Source organism: Hippoglossus hippoglossus, chromosome 4 (assembly GCF_009819705.1).
Source record: "Hippoglossus hippoglossus isolate fHipHip1 chromosome 4, fHipHip1.pri, whole genome shotgun sequence".
In the NCBI taxonomy this organism is placed as follows: Eukaryota; Metazoa; Chordata; class Actinopteri; order Pleuronectiformes; family Pleuronectidae; genus Hippoglossus; species Hippoglossus hippoglossus.
This window is the reverse complement of record NC_047154.1, coordinates 21,155,562-21,168,063: the sequence shown is the minus strand read 5'-3', so window position 1 is coordinate 21,168,063 and position 12,502 is coordinate 21,155,562. Positions and strand designations below refer to the sequence as shown.

The 12,502-nt window shown below is 43.1% G+C and overlaps 1 protein-coding gene across 7 annotated transcripts in view; it reads right to left on the bottom strand.

Annotated features, from left to right (window-relative positions):
* Positions 1-2,748: 2,748 nt before the first annotated feature.
* Positions 2,749-12,502, bottom strand: part of pde4ba (phosphodiesterase 4B, cAMP-specific a) — a 150,633-nt gene continuing 140,879 nt past the window's right edge. For all 7 annotated transcript variants that reach the window (XM_034582044.1, XM_034582046.1, XM_034582045.1 and 4 more), the window contains 8 exons: positions 12,244-12,337; positions 8,977-9,260; positions 8,693-8,857; positions 7,885-7,984; positions 7,642-7,796; positions 7,432-7,554; positions 6,551-6,733; positions 2,749-6,430 (listed from right to left, as the gene is read on the bottom strand). In XM_034582044.1, the coding sequence (XP_034437935.1) occupies positions 5,981-6,430; positions 6,551-6,733; positions 7,432-7,554; positions 7,642-7,796; positions 7,885-7,984; positions 8,693-8,857; positions 8,977-9,260; positions 12,244-12,337 (1,554 nt within the window). In that variant the 3' untranslated portion in view covers positions 2,749-5,980. The remainder of the gene's footprint in view (positions 6,431-6,550; positions 6,734-7,431; positions 7,555-7,641; positions 7,797-7,884; positions 7,985-8,692; positions 8,858-8,976; positions 9,261-12,243; positions 12,338-12,502) is intronic.

Below are 12,502 nucleotides of genomic sequence, written 5' to 3'. Positions count from 1 at the left end.
CCTCAGAGAGAGCCACATGTGAGGGATTCCTCTCTGGGAACGTGTGTATTTACATGACTGGGGGGGGGGGGGGGGGGGGGGAGTAGATTCATTTAGACTGACATATTCATCAGGATGCAGCCAGGTCTCAGTGAGGGACAATAAATCAATTTTTTGATCTGAGACTAGTTCATTAACTAAAACAGCCTTTGATGATAATGATCTTATGTTTAAAAGACCACATTTAAAAGTCTTTGTTTCCCGAGTTGTTGCAGAGGTTGTGTTAATTTGTTAATTAGATTTTTGTGCAGAATTCTCCCTCTGTTATTGTTTGATTTAAATAATTTAATAGGACGGTGGACAGACACAGTCTCTATGGGGTTGTGGTTGTGTGACTGATCCAGAGGGAGCGCAGAGAAGTGTTTAGCACTGCAGCTCTGCTTCCTGGTCCCAACTCTGGGTTGTCATTTAATAGACTGGGTAATATTCCTTTCGTCACATGTACGCAAGTGATTTGATCAAATCACATCTCTCGCTTTTACCGGGTTATGTCACAGGCAAGAGCAGGAGAAGGGAACTAGGACAGAGAGAGTAGACGGAGTAGGACAGAGAGGTGGAGGAAATTAGGCAAGGCGAGTTCATTTGTGTAACACATTTCAACGGCATTCAAAGGGCTTCACACGGGAGATAGAGGGCATCATGGAGAGATCTGATCCTATTTGAAGAGGAGGTTATATGTATATGTGAAAAAAAAAATAGAAGACGAGGACACTTAAATAGACCCTGGTGATATAACTCACTCATGATTCTCTTTTAAAGCAAGGCTGGAGAGAACACAGGTGTAGAGCTCTTATCGTGGATCACTATGCAATTGGATATGAAGGGTCATGGGTGGAAATAACATGTAGTTTTTTTTTTTAGATTAGGTTTGAATAATTTCTTTCTATAGGTCAGTATAGTCCAAAAATAGGCGATTTTCCTGCAAGGCTGTAACTCCTGTGATCCCTTTGCACGACTGGGTTTATTATGTTTTTAGAGATGGAAATTGTTGCAGTAAAAAAGGACTAATTGCAGAATATTGTGTTTCTTGGTTCCATAGACCTTCCTGTCTAACCACACAAATGTGGAAAATAACGTGCAATAAGAACATTCCTGGAAACATTGCTGCATAAAGATTTGTTTGCCTTCTCACCCTGGCTGTGGCGTCCCAAATATTAAATAAGTCAACTTAATAATGCAGCAGCAAAAAAAACCTTAACAACTTAGTGTTCCCATCCTTTCCATTGAATAGTGTTTTTTTTTACGCTCATACTGTGACCGACGATACTTTTGTAAATATGACATGATCACACACTGTCGGGAGGGGGTGTGTTTGAGTCTGTGTTGTGTTAACCACATGCAAAAAATGAGCACAATTTTTGTTGTGTGTTTTTGTGTGTGTGTGTGTTTGTGCGTGTGCCTCGTGTCACATCAGGACAGTCCTGTCAGATTAAGTGTGGGCCGCGGTGCTGAGTCTGTGTCACACAGTGTTCCCGTCTCAGCACATTAGAGCCAAACCTCTGTGATGGTGCAGAAAACACATCAGAGAGAATGAACAGTAACAGAGTGCAGATGTATTAAAACACACTATAATATCATTTGATTTGTGTTTTTCCTTCCCAGCTCTGTCATGAAGTTTGAGGTCAATGTTGGTTTTTTTTGTTCTTCCCACAGCACAGGCCTGAGTCTGCTGACCTTAAGTTTCATATAGTTTTCATTTAGATTGTGGTCGACTCACATTGCATCAGAACCACCACGTCGGACTCATGTAGTTTTCCTGTATTTGTCAAACTGGATTCTGCTAAGTCCGATTATTAGAGAGTTCTCTTGAACCCTTCAACTTATTGGCTTCACACTAGGCATGTGTATTGTTAGTGTCCCAGTGCTGTGCTGAGTTTGGTGTGATTTGGACGTGTGATATGTTTAATATTAATAAAATGTTAATAAACAGGAAGCCAGAGTTCTCTTGCGTCTTCTTCTAAGTCCTCTGATAAACTCCCTCAGCTGTTGGCAAACGGGTTAAACTAAGCATCAAAATAGACACCAGGTTTTATTTCACACAGATACAGATGGACTGACCCACGACGGGTGCTGATCTCCATCATGGAAACAACCCTCTTAGAATCACTTCCTGTTTCAAAATGTATCTTTAAAGTAAAAGCACAATGTGTGTTTTGTTGCTGCAGGCTTTATTTTGAACAGAACTATAAAGCTTTTATTTTGAAAAGCTGTTAACTTGGGTCTGAAGATAGCCGACATAAAATGTATGAAAAAATATATTTGATTTTAATGTTTTTTTTAATATAAATTTTCTTCTATCTGCATATGGTCTCACAACTGTTTGGATTGTTGTTACCTCCGCCCCAGAGGTTCTGTTTTCACTTCTGTCCATTGGTTTGTTTATTTGTCAGCAGGATTATTAAAAACCACTGAAATGATTTCAAGGAAACTTTGTGGAAGGATGGGTGATGGGCCAGAACAGAACCCATTATATTTTGGCGCAGATCCAGGATTTATTTAATCAATTTCTATAACATTGCCATATAGGATGTTTTTTTGACATTTTCATAAATTTCCCAGGGAATAATCAGGGTGGCTGCAGGGGGGGGGGGGGGGGGGGGGGGTGTATGAATTAAACATGACTAACATGTGAACGAACCAATTTGTCATTCACACCGATAAGTAAAGCAAACTAGTCTCCGGGGGGGAAATGAGCAGAAACAGATGGAATATATTCATGCTTTGCTTTTAATCACTTCATAGAAAAAGTATTTCAGATTTATTTTTGAACACAATATACAATATAATACCATACATTGTGTGAAACATTTAATAACCCACCGGCAATAACTGGCGGACTTGAACATATTATTGACAATTAAAAAACCCCACCTCTCATGCAGATAGTGCTAAATCTGGCTAACCATTTGGACACAACTAGGACCAAAAAAAAAAAAAAGCTTGAACATAGATAAACAATGTTAATACTGACAAATTTTGAATTTCAAAACTGCTAACAAGTTTGGTCAGAAAGAGTTCACACATTAGCACAATCAGTTACATAAGATCATGTTTTGTTGTTAATTCAGAACGAGTCACGTCTGTGCTGGGCGTATTGTAGCATGCTACCAATACCGTCCCCGTCTTATCTACTTTTACATGAAGTGTGTCGAGTGTGAAAGGAGACAATCGCTTCGTGTTTGTCAGTCGAGTCTGTGTCAGGCCTCATATCAGCGATCTGCGTTCAAACGCTGGATGAAGAAGCGAAGGCTGCGACGAGCCGCTGGGAGATAATCAGCCACTTCTACACTTTGATACTGAGCACTGACTAAACTTCTGTGTTCCTTAGCTAGCTTTTATGTGTCCTATATCCAAGCCTATGCTGTTATAATGTCCTCTATGTTGCCTCCGGGTTACCCAGATGCTGCCGTCACATGAAAACCTTGCACTATCAAAAACTCTGTTGATCTAAAATAGTTTGCAATCATAAAAATTAAAGACATTTTAATGAATGAAACTTATTTTCCAGAAATTTAACGGAGAGAAACGTAAATTTTCGGATAAATAATAAAAAAAAGATTTAAAAACGATGCTAAAGTAAGAATCTTTTTGGTTTAATATTCATGCATAATGTTATTATGAAGTTATTCACTTTGTGTGTGACGGTACTTTTATGTAAAAATAAAATATAGAGTTAGAGTTACAAGGTTCTCATGTGACAACAACATGTCTGTTTAGCTGCTGCTCTGCTGGGCAATAATATATAGATATAGATATAGATATATCTATATCTATATATGTGTGTGTGTGTGTGTGTGTGTGTGTGAAAACAATATATATCAATATATAATACATCTATAAAAAGACTCTAATCCAGAGTCTTCTACACATTAGACACCACCACTTCCAGGTAATGCAAGTGCATATAAATTAAAATAGATTTTACACTGAACCAGTATTTCTTATTTACAAGCTTAAAGTATAGAATAAATACACACTGTTATAAACAGCAAAAAGGACCAACTTGAGCTCCTAGCGACAAACAGTAGCGACAAAGGTGTGGAGTGATAGGGGGTAAGGCCTGGTGACAAAGTCAGCACATCCAAACACACACACACACACATACAAAACCATCCGCACGTACAAACTGCACACAAACAATTGCCACTTAAGCATGCTGGAGTGAAACTAGATGAAGTACCTTTTGAGTCAGTAAACCAACATGAACATGGAGAGACGCGATTACAAAATGCAACTGGAACATCCAGAAAATTCAGTCACGGAAGCCACAGGAGTAGAAATGTCTGCAAACCATTATTCAACCCATTTTCCCTTAATGCATCAGTGAGGGAATCAAACAGAGCCGTTGTTTGGTTTGGTTTGAAAAAGTAGAGCATCTAATTATTCTGTCTGCCACGCTGATTCCAGCGGTACAACCTGTGTCAAATCCTAATAACTCCACCGTCCCCGGGAACCTGATACCGTGGAGACGGAAATAATTAAAGTGACGTCAATGAGCAGAAGCGGCACTCGAGGGATTTGTATCCCGAGGAAGAAATAGCCCGCCTGATTGTTTTTTGGGGTCGTGTCAATGGAGCCCGGGGGGGTTTGTATATCACGGTGTTGATTAGGGTGTGAGAGTGGCTTTCAGACAGGCGACTGTAAGAGCACCTTCCATCATCTGATCTGGGCTGGACAGCAGGGGGGAGGGGGGGTTACATCACATGGGTCTGGGGGTCAGGACCCATTCCAACTAACAGGATTATTAAGACTGCAGCATACCTGTGGGCTAAAAATAGATCCACCGCTGTTGTGCATTTTGTCCTTGGCAGACTTCATTTTGGATTTTTATCCTGCATCTGAGCAGGTGGTCGTTGTGAGCGGTTTCTTTCTAGTCGTGCTCACGTCCACACCAACACAACAAAAAGCTAAAATCATACGAATAAAATATCCCATTAATGAGAATTTTGCAGGAATATCTTATCGTATGATTTTAAGCAAATGTTTTCATATCCTGACCGAGCGAGTGTGTTGCATCTGAATAGATTCGGTGTGAAAATATAGGAAGTACAAATGGTTTGCAGACAGGTACAAAGAAAGAAGGAAAGATGTGTGAAGCATGAAAATAGACCCTAATGTATTTCAGTGTGACTGTGACATTCACCCGACTGTAACATGAACCTCGAGTGTGTGTAACGAACGCAAAGAACACGTTGTGCTCAGTTCGAAAAACAGAAATGATAAAAAAATGTGCGTTGAATATGTGGATGTTCATGTTTCCCTATTTAGATGAGTTTGTCCGAGAGTTGTTTGTCGACGTTTGTTTGGATTTCTCTATTGCCCAATACATGGAAGACTGTTCTCTTTTTTAAACATACAAAAAAGATTTTGCTCTTTCAGATAAGAAAAAAAAAATATTTCACAGACATACTAGAGTGTTCAATAAATAAAAAACTATTATAAAGACAATAGTAAAAAAGGCACACAAAAGTCCTTTGACAAATGGTACAGGAAAAAAGTAAACACTTTCTCTTGCTATACAAACGTGTCTCCATCTGTAGATCTTGACTCTATGCTACTTCTAGATCATATCTGTAAAAAAGTCTTAAGGTACAAAACTTCTCTCAGTAGTGTCATTGTCCATTTTCATAACGCCAGTCCAGAAAATTTAAGTAACCATTTCCCAAACTGGCCGAAATCCTTCAAGTTCCAACCCCCCAGTCTCGTCTGTCCACCAGGACTAAATGTTCGCAGCAATTATTTCCTGAGAACTCTGAAGCCGCTTCACTGAAACTGTCCGTCCACGTCTGGCTTCAAACACCCAAGTGCAAGACGCCCGTGTGCGGGCCAAAACCAAGCCCTTGCCTCTGTGGGCTTGTTAAAAAGCACAGCTGCAAGAGGATTTCCCCTCTTTTCTTCCAAAAAACTTTCAAATCACCACGTGAGGATGATGCTGGAAACCCTATGTATCTGTGGGCGACGCCTCATGTGTCACGATTTCTATTGCTGACGTGGGCTCAATCATTCGGCCCCCCTCGTGCTCCTGACTGTCCAAAAAGTCCAGGGGAGGAGATCCCACACTATCCTCCTCCTCTTCTAAGTCTTCTTCTTCTTCTTCGCCTTCCTCCTCCTCCTCCTCGTCCCCTTCGCCGTCTTTCTCTATTCCATCCAAGTCCTCCTCCTCCAAGGTCAGCTCAAACTGAAACTTCTCCCCGCCCCCCTGCCCTCCGGTGCCTCCGCTGTGTCCGTGCGAGACCTGGTCGTAGAAGGGAGGGGAGGGACTCTGGGGGATCATGCTCTGGTACCAGTTTCTGTTGTCTTCCAGAGTGTCCAGAATGTCCTGGGCGTCCGGGTGGACCAGATCAGCCCAGGTCTCCCACAGAGGGTGCACGATGTAGTCAATGAAACCCACCTGAAAAAGACAAACAGGAGTAATGGGTCAGGTTCTTTTGAAGCTTCGATGCACCGATGCAAATCTGCACATCCATCGTTGTTCGTGCATAATTCAGGTTGCCTGTGCTTCGCTGCCTACCTGGCTCTTTTCCACCGAGGCTGTGTGTTTATCACACATGGGGCTGATCTCTATCCCCCTCTCCCTCTCTCTGTCTCCCTGGTGGAAGAACTCCTCCATTATCCGATCGGTCCACTGACGATACAGCTCCAGGGACTTAGTGGGGTTACTCAGGTCTGCACAGTGCACCATGTTACGTAGCACCTATAAATAAAGCAGGATTTCAATTTAGTAACAACACGCACGCTGTAAATGCTTTTCCAAAATATTGAAGCGCCCTTTACATTCGGGTCTGAACCAGTTTAAACCAGATGCTTTTTAAACAATATCCTGAAACAGTATAAAAAAAAAGGGGCTGGATGCAATTATTCACTTCAGCATTTAACGCTAATTCTGTAGTGATGTGGTTTACACATTAAATAAAGAAGGGAGGGGGAGCACTTAAAGGCAAAAGAAGATGGATGGAGTGAGAAAAGGAGTGACAGCTGGAGCAGAGGTCAACACTGGCTATTGATTAGAGGCTATTAAAGGGATAGTTCGCCCAAAAATAAATAAAAATAATCATTATCTACTCATCACTATGCCAATGGACGGGTGGGTGAAGTGTTAGAGTCCAAAAAACACATTTAGGCTAAAAACACGGTGTAAATTATTCCATTTCGAGTTGAATTTGAATGTCGGGGCTCGCCATTTACTTCAATTATATTGGATTTGGCTGCAAAGCTATTTACCCCTGAAACTCCTGAAGTGTTTTGTGGACTCAAACACTTTGCCCACCCCTCCATCAGCATAGTGGGTAGATAATGAGTTCATCCCAGGGCTTCCAGTATGTTCAGGCACAAACACAGAGTCCATAGCATGTGTGACTGTTGCTCTTTGTTCATGAGGTAAGTCGTTGTTACCTGTATCCTGTCGGTATAATTGTCCAGCAGTAGCACTCCAGAGCTCGTCACCTTCTTGGTCTCCACCATCGTCTTCAGATCAGCCAGCAGACTCATGTGTTTGGACATGTCAGTGGCCAAGACCTGGATGAAGGAGACAACTTTTAGCATCAAGATAATTCACACAGATGGAGATTTTTTAAAATCTGACAGGAGAATGTGATGCGTTACCATGTCGATGACCATCTTGCGTAGAGACTGTCTCTGCTTCTTAGGGATGTTCTGGAAGATGTCACAGTTGTCCTCCTGTAGCAGCTTGAATCCCACGGCCAAGTGATGGTTCTCCAGCACAGACTCGTCGTTGTACATCAACGCCAGCTCGGAGTCTGGAGAGAAGTAACGACATATTAACATTTTAGCCTTTATAAACATCAGCTGACACAAACTAGCTGGCTTGGTAATACTTTCACTTACTGGTGTTGATAAGGAATTGGTTTGAAACTCCAGGATGGTCAACATCGTGGATGGCTGCAGCGAAGATGGCTGCTAGGATCTCAAGATCTGTGAAGACCGCCTGTGAAAAAGAGAGGAAAGAAAGAGGGGGAAAAGAACATTAATCAATTTCTTAATATTAAAAATAAATAATATACAGAATGATAGGTTCAGAGTTACAATCTTGCAATTAAAATATCCAATTTTTAAATGTAATGTGATTAGAAATTCGGATATCTCTGTCCTGTTCTGCCTTTACAGGTCACACAAGGCCAAAGAAATGTGATTCTAAATGACTTTCCCCTCAATCAGATACTGAATCAAACAAGCTGTGTGCCTTTCTGTGAAAATCCACTGTGGGAGAGAATAATCCAGCATCTGAAGAAAGATGGAGAACCAAGACGAGCAAATCGTCGTCATCTCTTAGCGCTGGGGCATTCTGACCTCGACTGTATCTCACCGGGTACTCTAACTTTCGTAGAGTTGAGAGAAAATGCACGCAGGGAAAAATCTAACAACTGAGGAATAGATCGACGAGCGTGGAAGGAAAGAGGGGAAGTTCTCAGAGTAAGCCGCAGGGGAAAAGATGATTCAATGGAAGGAGACCGAGCTCCTCAAAGCTTTAGCGTGGCACTCCAGGAAAGTGGCACGTGTGGTGATGTAAGAGCTCACGCTAATTTCATTTCCCCTCATTTCTGTGGGTGAACACTGGTCAGAGCCGGGGAAACTTCTCATCGTAGATAATGGGAGATAATGTAAGAAGAACCTGATCCGATTTACTGCGACTTACATCCAGGGCTGGAGTCGACAGGAGGATGTGGGTGGATTGGGCCACGTCAGCAGCGTGTAGGCTGTTGTGGTACGCCACGTCTGAATGGTAGTGGTCTTCCAATGTCATCATGTACGCCACGAACGTGTCCACCGGGATCTGGAAGGTTTTTAACATGTCTCGCTCCTGGAAAAACAACAAAATAACTTTAGAGCCGAGTACATGAATGCGACAGAATTCACATTTCCTTCATGGTGTTAGATGCTAATAATATAATATAATAGTAATCGTCGTCTCCTCCATACCTGGAAGATGGCGTACATGATGCAGGTCAGAGGTCGGCTGTTGGAGAACTCTGAAACGGTGAAGATGTTCAGGCCCCACTTGTTCAGATCCTCCAGCTCCTTGGACAGCAGCTCCTCTTTATCCGTCTTGACGCCGAAGCGAGAGATGCTGCTGGTGGAGAGCGAGGGCCCGTGGGAGACCTTCTTGACCCCGCTGATCTGTGTCATCAGCTGCTGCTTCTGCTGCTTCTTCTTCTCTCGTGTCTTGGACGTCGGCGACGGGATCTCCACATCATTCTGTTTCTCTGAGGGGGAAAAAACGGGGGGTTTCTGTTATGAGAGAAGTGCGATGTTGTTAAAATTCCCATGTGAGCTCGTGTAGCATGAGTCTGCGTTTCTTTTTAAATGCTCCAGGATTAAAAAGTCGGCAGGATTCCTCGGATCCCGAAGGACCCAGGTGCACTTCAAGAACACCTGCACCTGCAGTAGCTGCATTTATCAATTCATTTATTCATCGCCTGTCCCTCCATTCATTTGTTCATTCGTGCTCCCTTCCCTCCACCTGCAGTCTCTAGGTCTGAACTCCCACTGTTCCATCGTCTCTGTTCCTCCGCCTCCCTCGCGGCGCTCACCCCCCCCCACCTCCGTCTCACAGCGGGGGGCTCACGTCTCATCTCCTGCTCTTTTCACTCTCATAGGTCAGTCCATTTACAGACGGAGAGCTGGGGGGCCTCGGCGCGGTGAAGGCGGCCCCATAAAGTCAGTCATTCAATAAAGCCCCATCTTTTGAACCCTTATCAAATCACTTAGGACAGAGGGACGAGACTTTTATGTCGGGTATATTTTATTCTTCAAGTCTATTCCACTGAGCCTCATCTGGCCACAAATCAAATACAAAACCCAAAAATATGCAAGGCTTTTATGTAATATCCCTGTGAGAAATTAAATATAAATAAATGCCACATTTCTTATAATAACATGCAGCCTCGTGTGTTTGCTGCAGTCACAGAAGAAGTGGATGAAATCCTGCAGGGGCTGCCCATCGGTATGTATGTGAGCCGTGCACTCATCTATCAAGCTTCGACTCATCTCTGGCCTATCAGCCTTCCCCCTGTGGAGGGTTATTCAATTACCAGCTGTAATTCAAATGATCACTCTCTCTCTCTCTCTCTCTCTCTCTCTCTCTTTTCTATGCCTTTCTCTGTGTCTCTCGACCTCTTTTTTTTTTTGTCAGTCCTCCAGTGGTAATTGAATACGGCCAATTAAGCGCTCTCAGACATGTGCTGCGTGGGAAACAAGGGGAAGAGCAATATATTGCCCTCTAATTTATTACAAGCCATCATTATCACCAATGCTGTGTGCTGTTCATGTGTGTGTGTGTGTGAGAAAGAACTGATTGTGCGACAGACAAGCTTCTTATCATCCATTTTTCTACATAAGCAGGTACAGTAAATGCCAATCCACACTTTGAGCGCACAGTTATCATGACATCCTGATCCCTGTCTACGTATTCCATCAGATTAAGTCTCAGTTTCAGTCAAGTGACAAAAAAGAAATGAAACAGATAGAAGTAAATATGTCTGGTGCTCTCCTCTCTCGCTCTCTCTCCTATACTTCCTTCTCCCGTTCCTCTCCTCCCACGTTTATTTCATCTGAGTCCTTTTCATCCACCTCCATATGCTCCAGTGTGAGACAGGAGGATACAGCGGGGAAGGTGGATGGGGACTCGGTATGTTCTCTGAACTAGGTGCGTTTTGCCATTTCCCTGATTAAAGGGAATTATGACAGAATTCCGCTGTGAGGACAAACGTGTTGGGGGAGAGGCACACGTGAAAGGCCATCATGCTGTCGACCAACAGTCTGTGATGAAAAGCCCCAAAATCCAGCTGGTTTAAAATTGCCCTGGATGCAAAACCCTGGGATCTGTATTTATCTGGAGAATTATCCAGGTTCCACAAGCACAGTTTTACCAGTAAAAAAATTAAAGAAAGTCCACATTTAACTGCTGGGAAATCTAGATATCTGCAAAATGAATCAGAAATAACTGCATTACCAATCTGATATTAATCTCAACGGATGGAAGGATTTAACAGCTGAGGCCAAACCACGCTGTGCTGCTTCAGCCATTTCCCCTCTTTCCTCATTAAAGTCTACCTTCCTCTGTCTCTCCACCACCAGCAGGGTAATCCTGACTTCTTTATCCAGGCGATAGTCATCTGTGTCTGGGCCCTCAGGGCAGCGACAGAGGGTGGAGGGACAACAAGGTGTCCCTGCTGACAAAGATGCATTAAGACAGGGGATGAGTCACCCAATCTGCCGAGCGCATCTCCCTGCCAGCAAAGGGGGTTCCTCCATACCTCTGTTTTCTCCCTCACTGCAGTCAGCTCCCTCCCTCCCACGTTCTACTGCCTCTCCTCACCCCTCCTCTCTCGCTCTGTATGATCTGGGGGGGGGTGAGGAATCCGCCAACAACACAACACCGGAGCAGGATGCCAATAGATCGGAAGCACCGTGTGTCTATAAATATTCTTGACTACAGCTATGTGCATTCTGTCTGGCATCTTATTATTCTCTTAGTGTGACAATCTGCAGTATCTTTACCTTGTTTCCCTGTGTATTACCGAGCTTTGTGTATCAATCCGCCAGCTATCGCCGCGCTTCTGTGCAAATCTAACATTCACCAAAAGTCTAATTGTGCACCAAAAACCTGGAAAATTGCTTTCAAACGAGTGCAAGTTATATTCTATCAGGAAACATTTCCAAACAGCAGAGGAAACGTTTCTCAAAACAATATAAACCCATAGATTCCTCAGATCTCAGATGAACACCCCGTGCTGACAGCATCCCGCTCCAATCCACTTCCTCTGATTCCGGCTAACAAGCTCACACGTCAGTCAAACTGTACTTTTTTTTTACAGCAGCCAGTCACCTTATTGATTTCTATTCCTCTGGATACTTTGAGAATTTTTTTTTAATGGCCATTCTGAGCCCAACGCCGTAGACATCTAGACAAGGCTTAATGGCGCAGTGTTTTATGGTACGCCCCCACAGAAGAGCCTGCCAGAGCAACTTGCACAGCTCAACATCACACGAAAGACTGAACCTGCAAAATAACATTGCGGCAAAGCAGAGAAGTGGGTATTTGTGTCAGCCACTGTTATAGCTGTTCGTATTTTTTTTTAAGTATTGTGGACACACAGGTAATGATTATTCCTGTGAAGGTGGATTTTGAATATGAAATTGGTGATTGTGTTTTTGTGTGTTCACAAACAGGATCTTTTCGTTTACCTAGGAAGGTGTTGGAGATGAATTCGGACACCTGATTCCCAGACCGACTCATCTCAGATAGGTGCGTCAACTCCCGATTCAACATTCTCTTGAACTGCAAGAGAGAGAGGAGGAGGGAGGGAGGGAGAGAGAGAGAGAGTGAGAAAACATGTTGTCATTTCCACAGAGGGAAAACCTGGGAGAAATTAATGGTACATGATTCCATGGAAAGTACAACAGTGCCCAGTTTCCCTCCACCAGATCCAGAATATTATTCAAT